A 16,585-nucleotide genomic window follows, 5' to 3' on the forward strand; every position below is an offset into this window, starting at 1 on the left:
TTGACTACATCAGATGCAGGAATGGATGGACAGTTTAGTAGTTACTGTAATCTGCCATCTAATCTGTTTCAACCTCACACAAACAAAAACAGCTTCTGTTCTGACCCTGAACCCCAAAGACACACTGTCATAATGCTCTCATTTCTGCTGTCTCCAGTATCTATGCTGATGTATATACATACTGATGAAGAATTTAAAAGAAACGTACCTCTGTACGGCAGTCATTTCTGTTGCTGTTGCTACACTCACATAAACAGGACCTGCAGGGAATGCAAAGATGCAGTAAAGTAAGCTGGTGAGGCTACAAGATATAGGGTAGTGCTAATTTCACGCATAACTTTGTTTTAGAGGAAAGATTTTAAGGCACTCAGCAGGGAAGCAATGCAATTGTATTCTTGGTCACTGCTTCTCTCTGGAGACTACATTTACATTTACGCATTTAGCAGACGACTTACATTGCATTCAAGTTACAGTTTTTACATTTTTTATCAACTCTTGCTTTCCCTGGGAATCAAACACATGACATTGGCGTTGCTAGCGCCATGCTCTACTATTTGAGCTACAGGAAAGCACTATTACAGTAATACAATACTATTACAATAATAATGCTCTATATGGGTGCAATATGAAAATCACATGTGTGTATTTGCTGACAGGGTATGTACTATGAATATCTGTGCTGATGTGGCTCTTTTACTAGAGTTTGGAAGGCGAACCATTCCATTGTGACATTGTGCCCTTTAATGCAGAACAAAACAATCGGAGGTCAGAATACCCTTGACATTGGAAGAAGCAGCAACTGGAAGCAGCCTAAAAAATGTTGGAATTGATCACTCAAAAATGAAAGTTTTGTCATTTGTTCACATTTATTTGCTCTTGTGCCATTTCAAATATCTAGATGACTTTCTTCTGCAGAACATAACAGGCATTTTGAAGAACATTAAGTTTTAAAGAACTTTAGACCCCATTGACTTTCAATATATGGACAAAAAAACAAAACTCAAAGTTTTCAAAAATATCTTCTATATTCTAACAAAGAAAGAATGTTTTTTCATTCAGAATTTTCATTTTTGGATGAACTGTAACTGTAAAGTCCTTTAGTCATCAAATACTTCTCTTCATGATCTGTACTCTTCTGGAAGTCCTAAGCTGGCCTGTTGACTTATCACACTGTCCACTAACCACCTGGTGAGCATGTGTGATCTTGTTCAATCTCCTTCACTCCGCCCACAACCCCCCCATCCATGGGCTCTTTCCTTTACTACAGATACTCCAATGTTGTTTCTTAGTTTTCTTGATATTGCTTGTGTCTACCTCTGTCACATCTTGTGGTGAGGATGTCACTGTGGCGTTTCCTGATTTTGCTCAGCATCTTTATGCTTTGTAAAGGTAAGAGATAGGACTCTATCCAGCAGATTACACTGCTGATTTAATTTGGTTAACCATTTGATCTCATTTGACTCTTATTATCTAGGGACTTGGCTGAATCCTTCTCATTTTGAAATATTTAGTTATGACTATATGGACATTTTTAACTTGGGATGTTTTTAATTTTGATTCAACATTTTGTTTTTATTCTATTATACATTTTGTATTTATTATATTCAACTATGTGATGAGCTTCAACAACATTAACTTTCATGTTGTGTTTGGGGTCTGAAAGACCGAATGACCTATTGAATATCTCAAAGAACATTTAGGTTGATGTCTTATCCAAAATTGCAACTATTTTAAGACACTTTAAGTGTCTCCCAAGATTTTTTTACAGTATTTATGTTTGAGGTCTCAAGGTCCCAAGACTCAAAACGTGAATATATGCATAGAATTTAACTGCAGCTTGAACCCAAACATTACTAGAATGGTTTCCAAAAAGTGTATGTTCATTTTGTTGTGAAACAGACACACAAACGTATAACTGGATATTGATTAGGTCAGAAGAATAATTTGAGGAAAATAAGAGGTTAACTTTGATTTTTTTTTTTATCTCTGGGACAGTAACACTTGAGGATTCATTTGTAGCCTGTACTTACCAACGGTATTTCAGTGACGTGTGTAATGAGTAATGCTTGCACATGGCAGACATAAGAGATCAGCGTGAAAGAGGGTTAAATACAACAAACCCCCATGCAGCTCATGTGACTGACACCTGTAATAATCTCAGATCTTTCTACCGGGGGAAGAGGAGGGGGCAGGGAAACATGTGGAAGGAGAGGTGGGATGATCTGCTTTTTTTATAGAAGCATGATCCAATTGTGACTTACGTGAAGGCTAATTACAGAGCACAGATGACCTCTAGGTTCGGAAATCTACATGTAAAACCTGAGAGGTTGCATGGCTTAAATATGAGGTGGACACATCATATGGTGTAAGGATCTGCAGGATGATCAAAAGGATATTGTGCAGGTTGATGGCACAGAGAAATGGAAGCATGAAATGTTGATGTGCGTAGTGGAGATGACGCACAGCATGACGAACGGAACTGGGTCGCTAAAATCCAGCCTTACTTGTGGATCAATCTGGGCCAATTTTGGGAAAACATTATTAACCTTTGTGAGTTTTTTCCAAAATGTACAGAACAAAATAAATGATCATCACCAGTTTCCAGAAAATCAGAATTGGGAATATTTTTATATGATCAACTAAGGCATTACGTTAAAACTATAGGAAGCGCAAAACAGAGCACATGTATGAATTTCACTGCACTATGGAGATGCCAGAGCTATTCTCAGAACTACATACACTTTTCTGAGCCATTTTTGACCTTTACTTCTTCACATCTTAAAAATATCATTGATGTCTGTTAAAAAAAATAGTGTTATGTTGATATTATTTTAACTTATCAAAAGAGCCAACTAGCACTATGCTAAACTAGATGGCTAAGCTGTGGCTAAGCTTGCTAACCGAAGGCTAAATGAGGAACACAAAAGATAGGAAAATGTTTAATTTGAACATTTTGGCTCTGGTAATATTTTGTGATATGCAAACATTAACATTTTCATGATTAAATTTTTTAAATAAATAATAATACGATATTTCTAAAAGGAAGTTCTAAAAAAACATATCTAATCATGCACTGAATACCCATTTAATTATGTTTCAGTGTTGTCTTAAAGTGTCCAAACAATTTTATTTGGCTTTATTTTGAATAAAATTAACTTAATATTGAATAACGTGAAACATCAGCTTCTTTTTGTGCAAAATTTTTGCTTAATAAGTAGTGTTTTTACAATATATATATATCTATTTTAAATAAATGCCACTTGGTATAGATCTGTCCATGCTGCAGTGTTATTTTAGCATTATTTATACTATGATAATATTCCCTAATATTTCTATTATCTTTTATTTTTAGATTTAAAATTTTCATTGTAGTTTAATTTTCAGTAAATTTTCTATGTGCTTTTGTAATTTCATTATTTTCTTCAAATATTCCTATATAGATTTAATTCCATTTTTAGCCATTTTTGTACTTAAACTTGCCACAGCAACATTTCTAATTTTCATTTAAGTTAAGTGTACATTTTTATCTGAAACAAAACTAACTAACTAGCTAGAAACAAAGGTATAACAAGCTATAACAATTATTCAGTTCAATAGTTTACAGCTTCATCTTTCACACACAAAATACAGACCAGTAAACCAGTGTCTTCTGTCGTTATAGGTGAAGACAGTGATTGTGACAACTTCACCGATCTGGATTTCCATGAGTCTTTCATGGGGACCTATCTGTACGTACGCCTGCTGCTCTACACCCGTGCAAACCTCGAGTGCGGTCAGGAGCTCCTGCACCACAACTTCACTCAGGAACCCCTGTTTAATGTAAGCAGAACCACTACCTTTGTCATACATGGGTACCGACCCACGGGGGCACCGCCTATCTGGATCAACCACATTGTGCACTTGTTAGCAGCACAGAAGGACATGAACATCCTGGTAGTGGATTGGAACAGAGGGGCTGCCAATCTCAATTATTTCACGGCTGTGGCCAACACACGGGGTACGGCTGTGAACATCACCGGCTTCATTGAGAGTATGGAGGTAGGGTCAGTAGCCTTTCAGCTCTGAAATAGCTTTAGTCAGTAATGTGTGCCAATTTAATCAATATGGTGCTATTTTCAGAAAGAGGGAGCATCTCTAGAATCCATCCATCTGATTGGGGTCAGCTTGGGTGCACACGTGGCCGGATTCATTGGCGCAATGCTGGGAGGACGGGTGGGCAGAATCACAGGTGAAATTCAGGAAAGCCAATGAAACAAAACCAGTTGTAACATCTTCAGTTAGTTAAACTTATCCAATAAATGTTGTTTACTAAATGTTTAACCTGGTCGACTCTAGGTCTGGACCCAGCAGGGCCAATGTTTGCCAATGCTCCCCCCGAGGAACGCCTTGATCCAACTGATGCCCAGTTTGTAGATGTGCTGCACACAGATATGAATTGTAAGTATAATAAATTTAAGGACATGCTACTGAAATCACAGAATTAAAAAAAGATGAATATTTGTTGTATATTTCACTTTTTTGGCAAGTGTGGAAGGTCATCCAAGTATTCCATGCATACTGAAAATTTGCACACTGTGCACAGTATGTTCTACTAAAATAGTATTAAATAGTGTGCCAAACATAGCCTAAAAATCCCACGCTCAAACACTGTTTCCTGTGGCAGCTTTTGGCCTTAGAGGAACCCATGGCCACATTGATTTCTATGCCAATGGAGGATTAGATCAGCCTGGATGTCCCAAGACCATCTTCTCAGGTCAGTAAGTTAAGATAAAACATTTTAGGAAAGGTCAGGGTTGAGATCTGATGTAATGATATATCTCATACAGAATGCTCTCCAGATAAACTCCCAAATATGCAAAAAGCTGGCTGTGTAATTAAGATTCTGTTAAAACGCAATCCTCACAATGGGATTGAGTTAATTACAAGTTGTGTTAAGAGGGCTAAAATGTAATCTCATTCCTTCTCTTCTTCACAGGGAAATCTTATTTTGTGTGTGATCATCAGAGGTCTGTTTTCCTGTACCTGTGCGCTCTGAATCGCACATGTCAACTTACGGCATATCCGTGCTCCTCATACAGCGACTTCCTCAGTGGTCAGTGTTTGCAGTGTGAGACCTTCAAGCCTGCTTCCTGTCCTGTTCTGGGTAAAAGCAATGCATCTAGTAATTAACCACAATAAATGCAAATATGAATACTGAGTACACACTGCAAGTGTGATATGAACAACAGTTCAATAAAGAAATTAATATACAAGGTAACTTACATTTTACACACAATATTGCCAGGTACCGCCAGCCTGCTTTTGCTCAGCCGATTAAAACATACATTTCCTAACAAACTACACTGAAACAATTTGGTGTAGAAACATTTTTGATTCAGAAATTGCTTGTGAATTTCACAATTAACAGAATTAAATGTGAAAATGTGAAGTAGAAGGACTGAAACAGTATTTTCTTTTAAAACAGAAATAATTTTTACGGTAGGCTATAAGAACAGCATCAGCATTTTTTAAGGATCATGTGACAAAACTGATGTGATTTTTTTGACCCAGCACTCACAAACGAACACAGACAAAGCTAGCGGAGTGATACAAACAAAAAAGTCACAGTGCTGTTAGACTATCAAAAGTTTAGGACTGGCACTAGCTGTTTATAATGTAAGATTCACTTCTATGATCTTCATCCTCAGGTTATGACATGAGCCAGTGGAGGGATACACTCTTGAGGTTGGGGCAAACACGAGCGTATTTCTCAACTACGGCAGAGCTCCCCTACAACAGTGAGTTAGCAGCTCTATAACAACTCATTGCAAAAGTTTTTTCAAAAGGGGTTTGTGCAATACTCTGATTTCTCATTTGAACAGAGACAAGTTACAGAGTGGACCTAGTTACCTGGAACCAGTTTCTGCGCTGGGGGGTGGTCATACTCCGACTGTATAATGGAAAAAATGTAATAGAGTCCCAGATAGATATGTAAGTAAACTGCAATGAGTTTATATAGATCCATGTATATTTAACTTGTCATCATTGTAATGGATGTTTTGTATGTTTTTGTTAGTAAGCTGTTCAGGTTTGAGCAGTATACATCCACTCGACTATTGGCGCAGTTTGATGAAGATCTATATCCAATTCAGAAAATCTCTTTACGGATTGTCACTGGGAATGTGATTGGACCTCGATACAAGATAAGGCTGCTTCGTATTCGGATAACCCCACTGGAAAATCCAAACAGGTGAAGAGTTACTGCCCATCCAAACTCTCCTAAAGTAATGAATTAATACACTACTGTTTAGGATCAAATGATTTCGAAAGAAGTCTTTTACATTCAACAAGGCTGCATTTATATGATCATAAATTCTGTAAAATATAGTGAAATATTATTACAAATTTGTAATGCATGCTCAACAAAAACAGGCTGTTAATTATGGTGTCTGCTTCTTTCCCCAACAGGCCACTAATGTGTCGATATGACATTATTTTGGAGGAGAATGCTGAGGTGTCTTTCAAACCATTGGCCTGTGATTAATCTCATCTGTAGGAAATCACATTGAAACGCCTATCTGAACTATAACAGACATTCCAAGGGGTCTAAACAGTTAAAAACTTTTAGTGCCTTTTCTGTGAGATTACTACAATGATTGTACTAGCATAAAATTCCAGTGTTGATGGCAGAATTAAAGTGCAGTTTTACAATATTAAATTCTGACTCCTGTTAGAACAATCTATATCATTTCTGTGTAGTTATGTATGAACCAAATATTCTACTGCAAAGATGTTTTACATGTACAGCTTTTGCATTCTTTTGTAAAATAAATGGAAATAAAGTGGACTGAAAACAATTGAAGCACATTGTGAGAACATTTTGGCACAAATAGATTTTATTTACAAAATTTTTTACTTTGAGTTAACACAGCAGGATACATCAAATATGAAATTATTTTGTCATATGTAGGTACGACAAAAAGTCTGTATTTAAGTATAAAAGCAAAACTATCCATGTGTTGTGTACTGCTATGAAATGACAATTGAATTTCTAAATTTAATTAGCAATTAAATGTATATATTGTATAACCTAATTTGTGCCTTATCAAAAAACTAAACTGTAGTTACTCCACTGATAATGAAGACTAGCATTATTTCAGGACGAGAGCAGGGCAAGGTGATACTTAATCTTTATCAATTTAACTTGCCCAGTGAGGTGTCCTATTGTGTGTTTCCATCTTCAAATCAAATAATCTTTACAAGCTGTTTCCTTGAATCAATCAAATGGTAATGGGTGAATAAAAAAAAAAAAAAAAAAAGATCCACCAAATGTGGAGAAGCAGTGGACCTTGAACCAAGGTCTTAGTGATTCTAATATCAAAACAGAAACAACAAAAACAGTTGCGCACAAGTGACCTCAGATTTGAATGGTTGACTTTCTTCTCACGCACTGCCACCTGTAAGTAACAAACAAAACAAAATAAAATAGAGAGAACAGAAAAATAAAGAAGCAATATACACTACACCAAATACTTATGTTTGAAATTCAGAGAAATAATGTATAAATATATACCGATTAGTCAAAAAAAGATAAATACATATTTATCTAAACAAACATAATCATAATATAATTAAATACACACACATTTTCCTCACCACTATTTCAAGTCCTCCGTCCCCGTGGTCTGCTATTCCGATTGAAATTCCCCCGCGGATTGAAGTTCTGTCTGTTAGGTACTGGCATTCTTTGACGGGGACCATCCTGAAGGACAAAATCAGTCATGGTATGAACAATTATACTCTTAAAAACAGACATGTTTCATATCAACAACAACAACTCACCCACTGCCTTTGACGCTCATGTTCTTGTTCCGACCACCTAAAGTTCTCATCCGCTTCTTCGGGATCGTCATTCACATAGGGAGGCTCACTCTCTTGACTTTGGAAAGACAATAGATAATTTAACTATGGCCTAATCCTGGCTTAGTCTAAGCCCTGTATGTGAAACCAGGCCATAATTTTGTAAATATCAAATATTGGCATAGCACCTGAGTGCATAGCAATAATATTAAAAGTTGCTCTGAAGACAGCTAACAAGAACACTTTTCAGTCCATACCCTTCAGGAGCCGCTGGAGCAAAGTTTCCTCCAGCAATGGTGATCTTCACACCCTCCATTCGCTGTTGTCTTCTTCGCTCCAGGTCATACCTGAGGTCACCAGGGTCGGGGACAAGCTGTCGTCTCTGAAGCTAGCAAAACATTTAAAATCTGAACCAACATAGATTAAATATTCTACTTGATATTGATGGACCTAAAAAAGATCAACTTACTGGATCCGGCCCTATCTTGCAGAAGATCTGAGTTTCTGATGAAGGCACTCGGTGTTGCCTATAATAAAAGACCAGACTTTTCATGCTTGTATCACAAATGGTGTGGAGAAAATTTCTAATTTAGGATTGGGGTGATCAAATCTTTATTCATAAATTAAACCCTAAATAAAAACAATAGTGATGCTTAACTTTGCAAGCTTCACTAATGAATAAAAACAAAGTAACTGACAAGTGTACCTATTCATGACTGGTCTCATGTTTCCCATCTCCTCCACCTCTTCTTCTTCTTCTTCCTCCTTAAACTCATCTTGGAGTGAATAATACTGTTCATTTGCAAAACGTTCATTAAGTGTTATGCCTTGGCCCCTAAAATAATTTTCTGCAAAACAAATAAGCAAAGAGTTAACCAAAATCAACTCTTTGCTACACAAGATAAGCTCTTTTTAAGATACACAATATGCTGCCAAACTAATCCATTGGTTCCTGACCTTTAACTTGGTGCACAAGGGTGATGATCTCTTGGGCAAATGTCCCAGAATGCACTGCTGATTCCCTGTAAGTTCCAGAATGCTCCAGCATGGGAAGGAAATCAAGGCGTTGTCGACCCACATTGACTAAGTCAAGTGATAACTGCCTATCTGAAGAATATCCTAAATGACTGAACAAGAGGTCACATGATATACAGAGATATAAGGTCCCATTACAGCAGGGGTGTCAAACTCAATTCCTGGAGGGCTGCAGCCCTGCAGAGTTTTGTTCCAACCCTGCTCCAACACACAAACCATGTAGTTTTCAATTGAGCCTGAAGGACTTTATTAGTTGGATCAGGTGTTTAATTAGGGTTGGAGCTAAACTCTGCAGGGCTGTGGTCCTCCAGCTTTAATATGCTCCTTTCAACACATTAACCAGATGACAACACTTATGAATTAATATAAATTGGAATAACCAAAGTACAAAGTTCAGGTACAAATGTTCAGTAGTTTAAGATTAACCATAAACACTGCAATGTTTATTTTAATGCTAAACAATTGGCACTTTACCTGTCATTTAATCCCTTTTATCTACAAATTTACCAGCACAGCTTCTATTAATCTAAGACATCTCGTCCAATGAAATTAAAAGTGGTCTCCTTTCTTCGGAAAACTGAAACGATTCACTGTGAGTTGATTCACTGTGACCCAGTAAATAAAGAATAGGTGCACACTATTCAGATTGCTGTTTTAACAATTCGTATTTCATTCATAATCGGTGACTGATAGTCCAACCCCTTTGCTAAGCAATTAAAGCTGAGACAGTGAGTGCATGAAGTGTCCAACATTCCACGATTCGTGTTTTTTTTTTTAAGTGCATCATCAGACTATTTTTCTTTTTGGAATTTTCAGTGTGAACACGCAACTCACACTATTTATACTACAAAAAGCCATGGAATAATGCATTAAGTGCGTGATTTGGGACAAACCTAAAATCTGGGTTGGCTCAACCTTCGTTTAAATACTATATCACTAAAAATAATTATTTAATGATGCAATAAAAATGTCAGGTCATAATAAATAAGGCAAGTTCATGCCTCTCCTCTCACTGTCATTGCGTGTTTCCATTGGGAGGATCCTTCTATAAATTCATTTGTTCCAGAGTGCCAAGACATGGCGACCAATAGAATCAGTCAAAACATCTCAATGTGTTTTTCTTGCAGTGAAAGATCTTGATTGATGAGTTTGAGTAATCTTAGACGAATATTAGATGCATTGAACTTCATAATAAGCTCAATTATGGGAGCGATGGCATCAACTTTAGATAATTGCTGGAAGTTTTGAAGATCTCCGGTTAGGTTGGTATCTTCACAGATCCCTCTTCTTGCTGAATAAAATGACATACCCTCCAATTTCAGCACTGATCTCAGACTTTTCCTTGGCATATGGCAAATCATTTCTTAGCAAATCTTGCTGCTTGACAGTCTTGGTGATGAAATCAAATGTCTATTGGCTGTTGCTTCAAAAACGTTTCTGTAAACAGGCAATATTGTCGAATTTGCATTTGCCACTTTGGGTCTTCCATTTTCTTCATTGCCAAATCCTTGTTAAAAATACCTCAACATAACAGATGCATATTTAGGAAACTTGGAAGAACTTTCTTGAAGAATCTTGCAAATAGCCATGTCTACCGAGTTCTCATCACTTACTGATACAACAGGATGACTTTCTAATGCGAAGTCCAAATATGGAAGCAAAATGCAGAAGGAGGCCCAGTAGATCATCTGGTAATGTATGGAGCTAGCAACACCAAGGTCATGGGTTTGTTTGGCAGGCAACACAAATTGTCGATTTTGAAGGCACTGTATACATAAATCTCTGGATAAAGGTGTCTTCCAAATGAGTAAATACAAAAATGCTTCAAAATGTTGCTGTTGCAATGTCCATTTAAATAGAATATTTCAATTATGCTTCTTTGGTTTCTTTCATTGTGAATTGATAGCTGTTGGTTCTACACAATGGTAACATCACAATGGTGTGTCTTCTTCAACCCAAGCATCTTTGCTCCATCCACATGTTCCAGTACTCACTCAATGCAGAATGGGTGATTGCAGAATGAGATTGTCATCATTAAATGCAGGTTAGTGATCACAAAATCTGTGTCTATCGGCATCTGCCTCAGATTTTTCTGCATATGCAGTTTCTTCCCATGGTAAAAACATCAACAAATACATATTAGGATAGTACAAGCAAATAACAGCTTGGCGAAAGTCAAACGCATTCGAGACGTTTCTTGAAGACAGAAAGTTGTGACGGTTTTTGCTTCAGCGCCAGATTCAGCGATTGATTAAATAGTCCTTTCAGCCTCATCTTCTTCCTCTCAAACAAGGCCATACTTCTTCACCCACAAGGAAAACAATCTGAAGCGGGTGACAGTCTGAATGCTGTGGACATCTGGAAAACTTGCGCATACCTACTCAACTTCAATTCGATTGTATGGTCGCTGACTTACCTGCAGTCAATACAGCTTTAAAAGTAGAAGAGCTCAAACCCTGTGGGACACTGGTATTTTGGTGGAGACATCATCTTGAATAGCCGAAATGTGGATGAAAAAAGAGGGACTGATTTTCTTTTGCCTGGGTTAACTGGTGTAGAACATCATCCTTAACCAATGGTCCTTAACCAAATGAAGCTGAGATCCATGTAATTCCAGTCTAGTATTTCAGACATCTGATGAACCATTAATATGAAGGAATTAGCAGCAGAAAGGTGCGTTTTCAACAGGATTTACTCCCAACCTGGTAATTTGGTCCTTTGACTTCAATTTAAATGAGTGAAGATGAAAGGCAATCCAAATCACATCTTCTCCATAGGACAAACATTCACATGTTAAGACACTTAAGCATTTTGGTATTTATGTCAAGAAATAGCACACTGCATCTTGGATATAGCATCTTGCATCTTTTTATGCAAATTGAGATTTGTAGAGTTTGGAATTTCTCCACATGCCTTCTGTAAAACTTTTCTTGTGAATCACCAGTAGTGTCCTTCTCCTGCTGGTCCAATTTTAGGATGCATCAGCCACGTCAGGGCCTTGAAGTAGTCCATGTTCCTGATTACTGAACGATTGGTAGCTTTCACATCCAAACATCTGCTTGAACGGCAACAGCACAAGATGAATACTTCAGAAATGTTAGATCAATCCTTAATTTCATTACTCCCTGGTTTGAATAAGATGGTTTAATCACAAGAGATATGACTGAACTTCAGGGGATACATCCAAACATTCTTAAAAATCCTGGCCCTTTTAAAGCTCTTCAGAGAGCCGTCCGGGATATCCTGGAAACCTTGAATGAAGATTATTCTTGCAGTGATCATATTTTGGTATGATCTTCAATACCCATATACACGATGATAGAACACAAATGGGTTAATGGGTTTTTGGGATGCGACTCCACACTTCCCATTGAATTTTCCTGACATTCACAATCTGTAGACTGTTGCTCTTCATGTCTTCATGGTGCGGCGACAGTGGACACAGAAAAGAGGCATGAACTTTTGACCCTAACCAAAAGTGGTACGACAATGATACTATACCTGTTTTGCCCAACGGGACGACTCATGTCCACCTTGATCTTGAGGGTCTCCTGTTCACCGAAATCCATTCTAGGTGCAGGACCAACATTAGTGTTTGGCTTCCGTTGATACGGAGCTCTTTGGCGAACTACTCCTTGCCCCATCATCCTTCCACGATTCATTTGCGATCTGTCTTCCTCCCAATCGGGGACAGGTTCTCTTTCTCTGTTCCTCAAATCAACATCCCTCACATCCCTTAAATCCATTTCCCTCCTTACTTCTGAGTCTCTTGAATGTGACTCCATTCTAGGTTGATCCATGTGTCTTGAGCGCTCTCTTCCTTGAGTTTCTCTTCCATAAGAAGAGAAGTTCTTTCTTGATCCCTCTTGGGGGTTATTATTTGGTCGTCCGCCATGTCTATCTTGTAAGGTACGCGTATGATAGGCTTGGTCTCTTCTATCTCGATTCCTCTGGGTTTCACTTGTCCTAGGTGGGTCTCTGTTCCTCAGATTGCCACTCATTTTGGGGGGATCGCGGTTCCTTGAATCTTGTTTTGCAATTCCATGATCGTGTTCCACAATGACAGGTGCGTGACGTGGGCTAAAGCCCCTGTGATGCTCAACGAACTCATCCTGAAGACCGAAATCTCTAAGTCCTTCAGAAGTAGGGTGATGTTCCCTATAATTTGACTTTGATGACCTGTATTAAGAAAGCAAGTAACATTTGTCCAAGATTAGAATGAAATTACAATAATACACAGTTACTAGCAAGGTTTTAACAAACAGTACAATTAACTGGATCTGTATATTCCAATTGATGATAATGACAGTTAAACTAATCTCCAAAAAACAAAAGGGGTAACAATAAAGATTTAATTTATTAAATACATTATTGATTAAAATGTAAAATTAAAGAGATTGAATGTAACAGATGTAATTAAAAAAACATTTATCCAAAGAAAGTGATTGAATCCTTTCTTCTTTTCTTCGTTCCTCTCCATCCACGTCAGACGTATGAAGCGGGGAAAGAAATGCATTCTTGTACCTCTCTGAAAAGGAGCCCCTTTCTTGATATTGACTGCCATATTCTTCATTATGATATCCATAATCCATCCTGTCCTGTCTTCTTCCTTCGGGATGTCTTGGATAAGGCCTGTCCCTCGATTCTCTGTGGTTATGTTGTGAACTGAGCTCCTTATCAACGCCTTCATTCTTGTTCCAGCCTGGTGATGGCATCCTGTAGCGCTCTTCAACACCAAAATGTGTGTGATCAGGGGAAGGTAACCTTTCCCTAGGCAGTCTCCTTGGAGAATGGGGTGGCCTTTCTTCATCACCCTGCATGTGGTATCTGGTCATAGGTGAAGCCCCTCTTTTTTGAGCATGCTCTATCGCATCAATAAAATTGGCCCAGTGGTCAACATGTTGCTCTCCTTGATAGGAATCTTTGTTCCAATGTGTGCTACTTTCTACTTTGTTGACATATTCAGGGTTTCTCCACGCATCAGACTGTACCGATGAATGTATCTGGTTATCATATAATCCTTCCGCTCTCCTCCCATGAAGAGTTGGGATTCTGTTAATGTTCAAGAAGCTGTTAATAACCAGCAATGCAACAACAAAATGTTTTTTGTAACACCGACTTTAGATTAAATACCTTGAATACAAGGGAGACCTCGAACGCGGACGTGACATTGTTTCCTTGAAAAACAAGAAACTGTTAGCCATGAGACCAAATTTATGCAACCGAGGTCTCCATTCTGAAAATTTACCAACGTTTTAACATAGTAGTTTTTGATCAAAATACAACAGCACAAAATGCCATATTATATATAATACCCCCTTTTAAAATCCCTCTTTTGCATGTTAAATAGAAAACACAAGATTATATTAATTATAAACCTGAAATAGGCACTCAATACGGTCATCATATATTTAAACAAACATATCTGTAAAGTATTTTGAGGTTTCCACACATTTTGACCAGTGAATCTGCTTGATTTTCTATTATTTATCTGGTCACTCATGATTGCTTTTAAGACTTTGTTTTATTATTATAGATATTTATGAGGCCATTTTTAATTTTTCTGTAAATTTGTTTATTTAAATTATTTCACTTATTAGTACTTAAATAATGCTTTCAGTATAACAAAAGCCTGGAAATCAAGTTTAAATATTACCAGGTTTCCATGACAGGAACCCCAACCCCCACCCATTTTTTCCCCAAAGATTTATGCGAATATTTTTTCTTTACACTTCGCATCGTTTCGTTACTGGACAATTCAATGCATAAAATACATTTATAAAAACACCATCGACTGAAGCAGGCGTTACTACAGTAAAAACATCTCAAATTAAATAAATTAAATTTCTTGAGGGTTAAGCTATAGAAACTCTATAAAAAATGAATTAAAGCACATTTTTAGGCAAACACATTTTACTACAAAATAATTTGTAGAATAAAATAACAGTAGATAACGTTACAGTACGTTAGTATTAGCCTCACATACCCCGCGAAACGGCTTCCACACACAGCTAGACGATGCGTCCACCAAAATACCAGTTTCTCGCAGAAGAAAGGAACAAACTGTCGCACAGTGAATTACATCACAGATTAAAGAGCTATGAGAATCGGAACGATGACTCAAATATTGGTGGATTGTTGATATATGTATTTTTTCACACGACCAACTTGACCCAGCGATCCATACACAAGATTGACCCGGAAGAGAATCAGTGACTGACTCGTTTTCAGCAGCAGCTCACGACACTGACCTCTACAGACACCTCTGTAGATCGTCACCCACATGTAAAATAAAAATAAAATAAAACGCATTTTAAGTTGGCACGTGTTTTTAAATGTTAAGATGTTTAATTTATGATTTTTAAAATATATATATTTAAAAAATATATATATTTAAAATATGCATATATATATATATATATATATATATATATATATATGTAATTTAATTAAATGTGTATATAAAAATGTAAACACATCTATCTATCTACATGTGCATCTCAGAAAATTAGAATGTGGTGAAAAAGTTATTTCAAAAAGTAAAACTTTCATATATTTTAGATTCATTACATGTAAAGTTTTTTTTTGTTTTAATTTTGATGATTAGAGCTTACAGCTAAATGTAAGTCAAAAATCAGTATCTCAAAATATTAGAATATTTACATTTGAGTTTCAATTAATGACCATCCCTACAGTATAAATTCTGTATCTCTTGTTCTCTGAAACCACAATAATGGGGAAGACTGCTGACTTGGCAATGGTCCAGAAGACGAACACTGACGCCCTCCACGAAGAGGGTAAGTCACAGAGGGTCATTACTGAAAGGGGTGGCTGTTCAAGGGGTGCTGTATCAAAGCATATTAAATGCAAAGTTGACTGGAAGGAAGAAATTGGGTAGGAAAAGGTGCACAAGCAACAGGGATGACTGCAAGCTTGCGAATACTGTCAAGCAAAGCCGATTCAAACACTTGGGAGAGCTTCACAAGGAGAAGACTGAAGCTGGAGTCAGTGCATCAAGAGTCACCACGCTCAGACATCTTCAGGAAAAGGGCTACCAACCCACTTCTGAAACAGAAACATCGTCAGAAGCATTTAAGGAGAAAAATAACTAGACTGTTGCTCAGTGGTCCAAAGTCCTCTTTTCAGATAAAAGTAAATTTTGCTTTTCATTTGGAAATCAAGGTCTGGAGTCTGGAGGAAGACTAGAGAGGCACAGAATCCAAGCTGCTTGAAGTAAGCAGTGTGAAGTTTCCACAGTCAGTCATGATTTGGGGTACTGTGACATCTGCTGGTGTTGGTCTATAGTGTTTTATCAAGTCCAAAGTCAATGCAGCCAACTACCAGGAGATTTTAGAGCACTTTATGCTTCCATCTGCTGACAAGCTTTATGGAGATGGTGATTTCCTTTTCCAGCAGGACTTTAGCACCTGCCCACAGTGCCAAAACCACTTCCAAGTAGTTTCCTGACCATGATATTACTGTGCTTGATTGGCCGGCCAACATGCCTGACCTGAACCCTATATGGGATCTGTGGGATATTTTCAAAAGATGAGAAACATTCGATCCAATAATCCAGACGAGCTGAAGGCTCAATACTGCCTCAGCAGAGCCACAGGCTGATCGCTTCCATGCCATTCCTCACTGATGCTGGAATTTGTGCTAAAGGAGCTCCGACCAAGTATTGAATGCATAAATGAACATACTTTAAAGA

At 37.5% G+C, this 16,585-nt stretch overlaps 2 protein-coding genes across 4 annotated transcripts; one reads left to right on the forward strand and one right to left on the reverse strand.

Moving 5' to 3' along the window:
- Positions 1-1,246: 1,246 nt before the first annotated feature.
- Positions 1,247-6,866, forward strand: LOC306865102 (lipase member H-like). 2 transcript variants are annotated; one of them, XM_079409476.1, is made up of 10 exons: positions 1,247-1,389; positions 3,662-4,038; positions 4,120-4,228; positions 4,336-4,437; positions 4,664-4,753; positions 4,976-5,143; positions 5,688-5,777; positions 5,862-5,970; positions 6,056-6,229; positions 6,448-6,839. In XM_079409476.1, exons 1-10 carry the CDS (start codon positions 1,338-1,340, stop codon positions 6,521-6,523), a joined length of 1,347 nt encoding a protein of 448 aa, XP_079265602.1. In that variant the 5' UTR covers positions 1,247-1,337; the 3' UTR covers positions 6,524-6,839. The 2 variants fall into 2 exon arrangements, with proteins under 2 accessions (XP_079265602.1, XP_079265603.1); XM_079409477.1 differs by lacking the exon at positions 5,688-5,777 and having other exon boundaries at positions 6,448-6,866.
- On the reverse strand, positions 6,854-15,079 carry LOC306865101 (uncharacterized protein). Of its 2 annotated transcripts, none has more exons than XM_079409474.1 (11): positions 14,861-15,079; positions 14,008-14,051; positions 13,399-13,926; positions 12,376-13,053; positions 8,797-8,966; positions 8,546-8,687; positions 8,309-8,366; positions 8,097-8,227; positions 7,822-7,918; positions 7,636-7,741; positions 6,854-7,436 (listed from the first exon to the last, which is right to left on the reverse strand). In XM_079409474.1, the coding sequence occupies exons 2-10, from the start codon at positions 14,043-14,045 to the stop codon at positions 7,643-7,645; spliced, it is 1,941 nt and encodes a 646-aa protein (XP_079265600.1). In that variant the 5' UTR covers positions 14,046-14,051; positions 14,861-15,079; the 3' UTR covers positions 6,854-7,436; positions 7,636-7,642. The 2 variants fall into 2 exon arrangements, with proteins under 2 accessions (XP_079265600.1, XP_079265601.1); XM_079409475.1 differs by having other exon boundaries at positions 7,625-7,741.
- Between the last annotated feature and the right edge of the window lie 1,506 nt (positions 15,080-16,585).

This window comes from Barbus barbus, assembly GCF_936440315.1.
Source record: "Barbus barbus genome assembly, chromosome: 46".
NCBI lineage: Eukaryota > Metazoa > Chordata > Actinopteri > Cypriniformes > Cyprinidae > Barbus > Barbus barbus.

Bases quoted from the DNA above. Each gene is read 5' to 3' on its own strand.
- LOC306865101 (XM_079409474.1), bottom strand. From the start codon at position 14,045: ATGTCACGTCCGCGTTCGAGGTCTCCCTTGTATTCAAG. The intron at 8,688-8,796 runs GTCAGGAACCAA...TTTGTTTTGCAG, and splicing joins CCTTGTGCACCAAGTTAAAG to AAAATTATTTTAGGGGCCAA. The intron at 7,919-8,096 runs GTATGGACTGAA...GTCTTTCCAAAG, and splicing joins GCTCCAGCGGCTCCTGAAGG to TCAAGAGAGTGAGCCTCCCT.
- LOC306865102 (XM_079409476.1), top strand. From the start codon at position 1,338: ATGTCACTGTGGCGTTTCCTGATTTTGCTCAGCATCTTTATGCTTTGT. The intron at 4,229-4,335 runs GTGAAATTCAGG...GGTCGACTCTAG, and splicing joins ACGGGTGGGCAGAATCACAG to GTCTGGACCCAGCAGGGCCA. The intron at 4,438-4,663 runs GTAAGTATAATA...TTCCTGTGGCAG, and splicing joins GCTGCACACAGATATGAATT to CTTTTGGCCTTAGAGGAACC.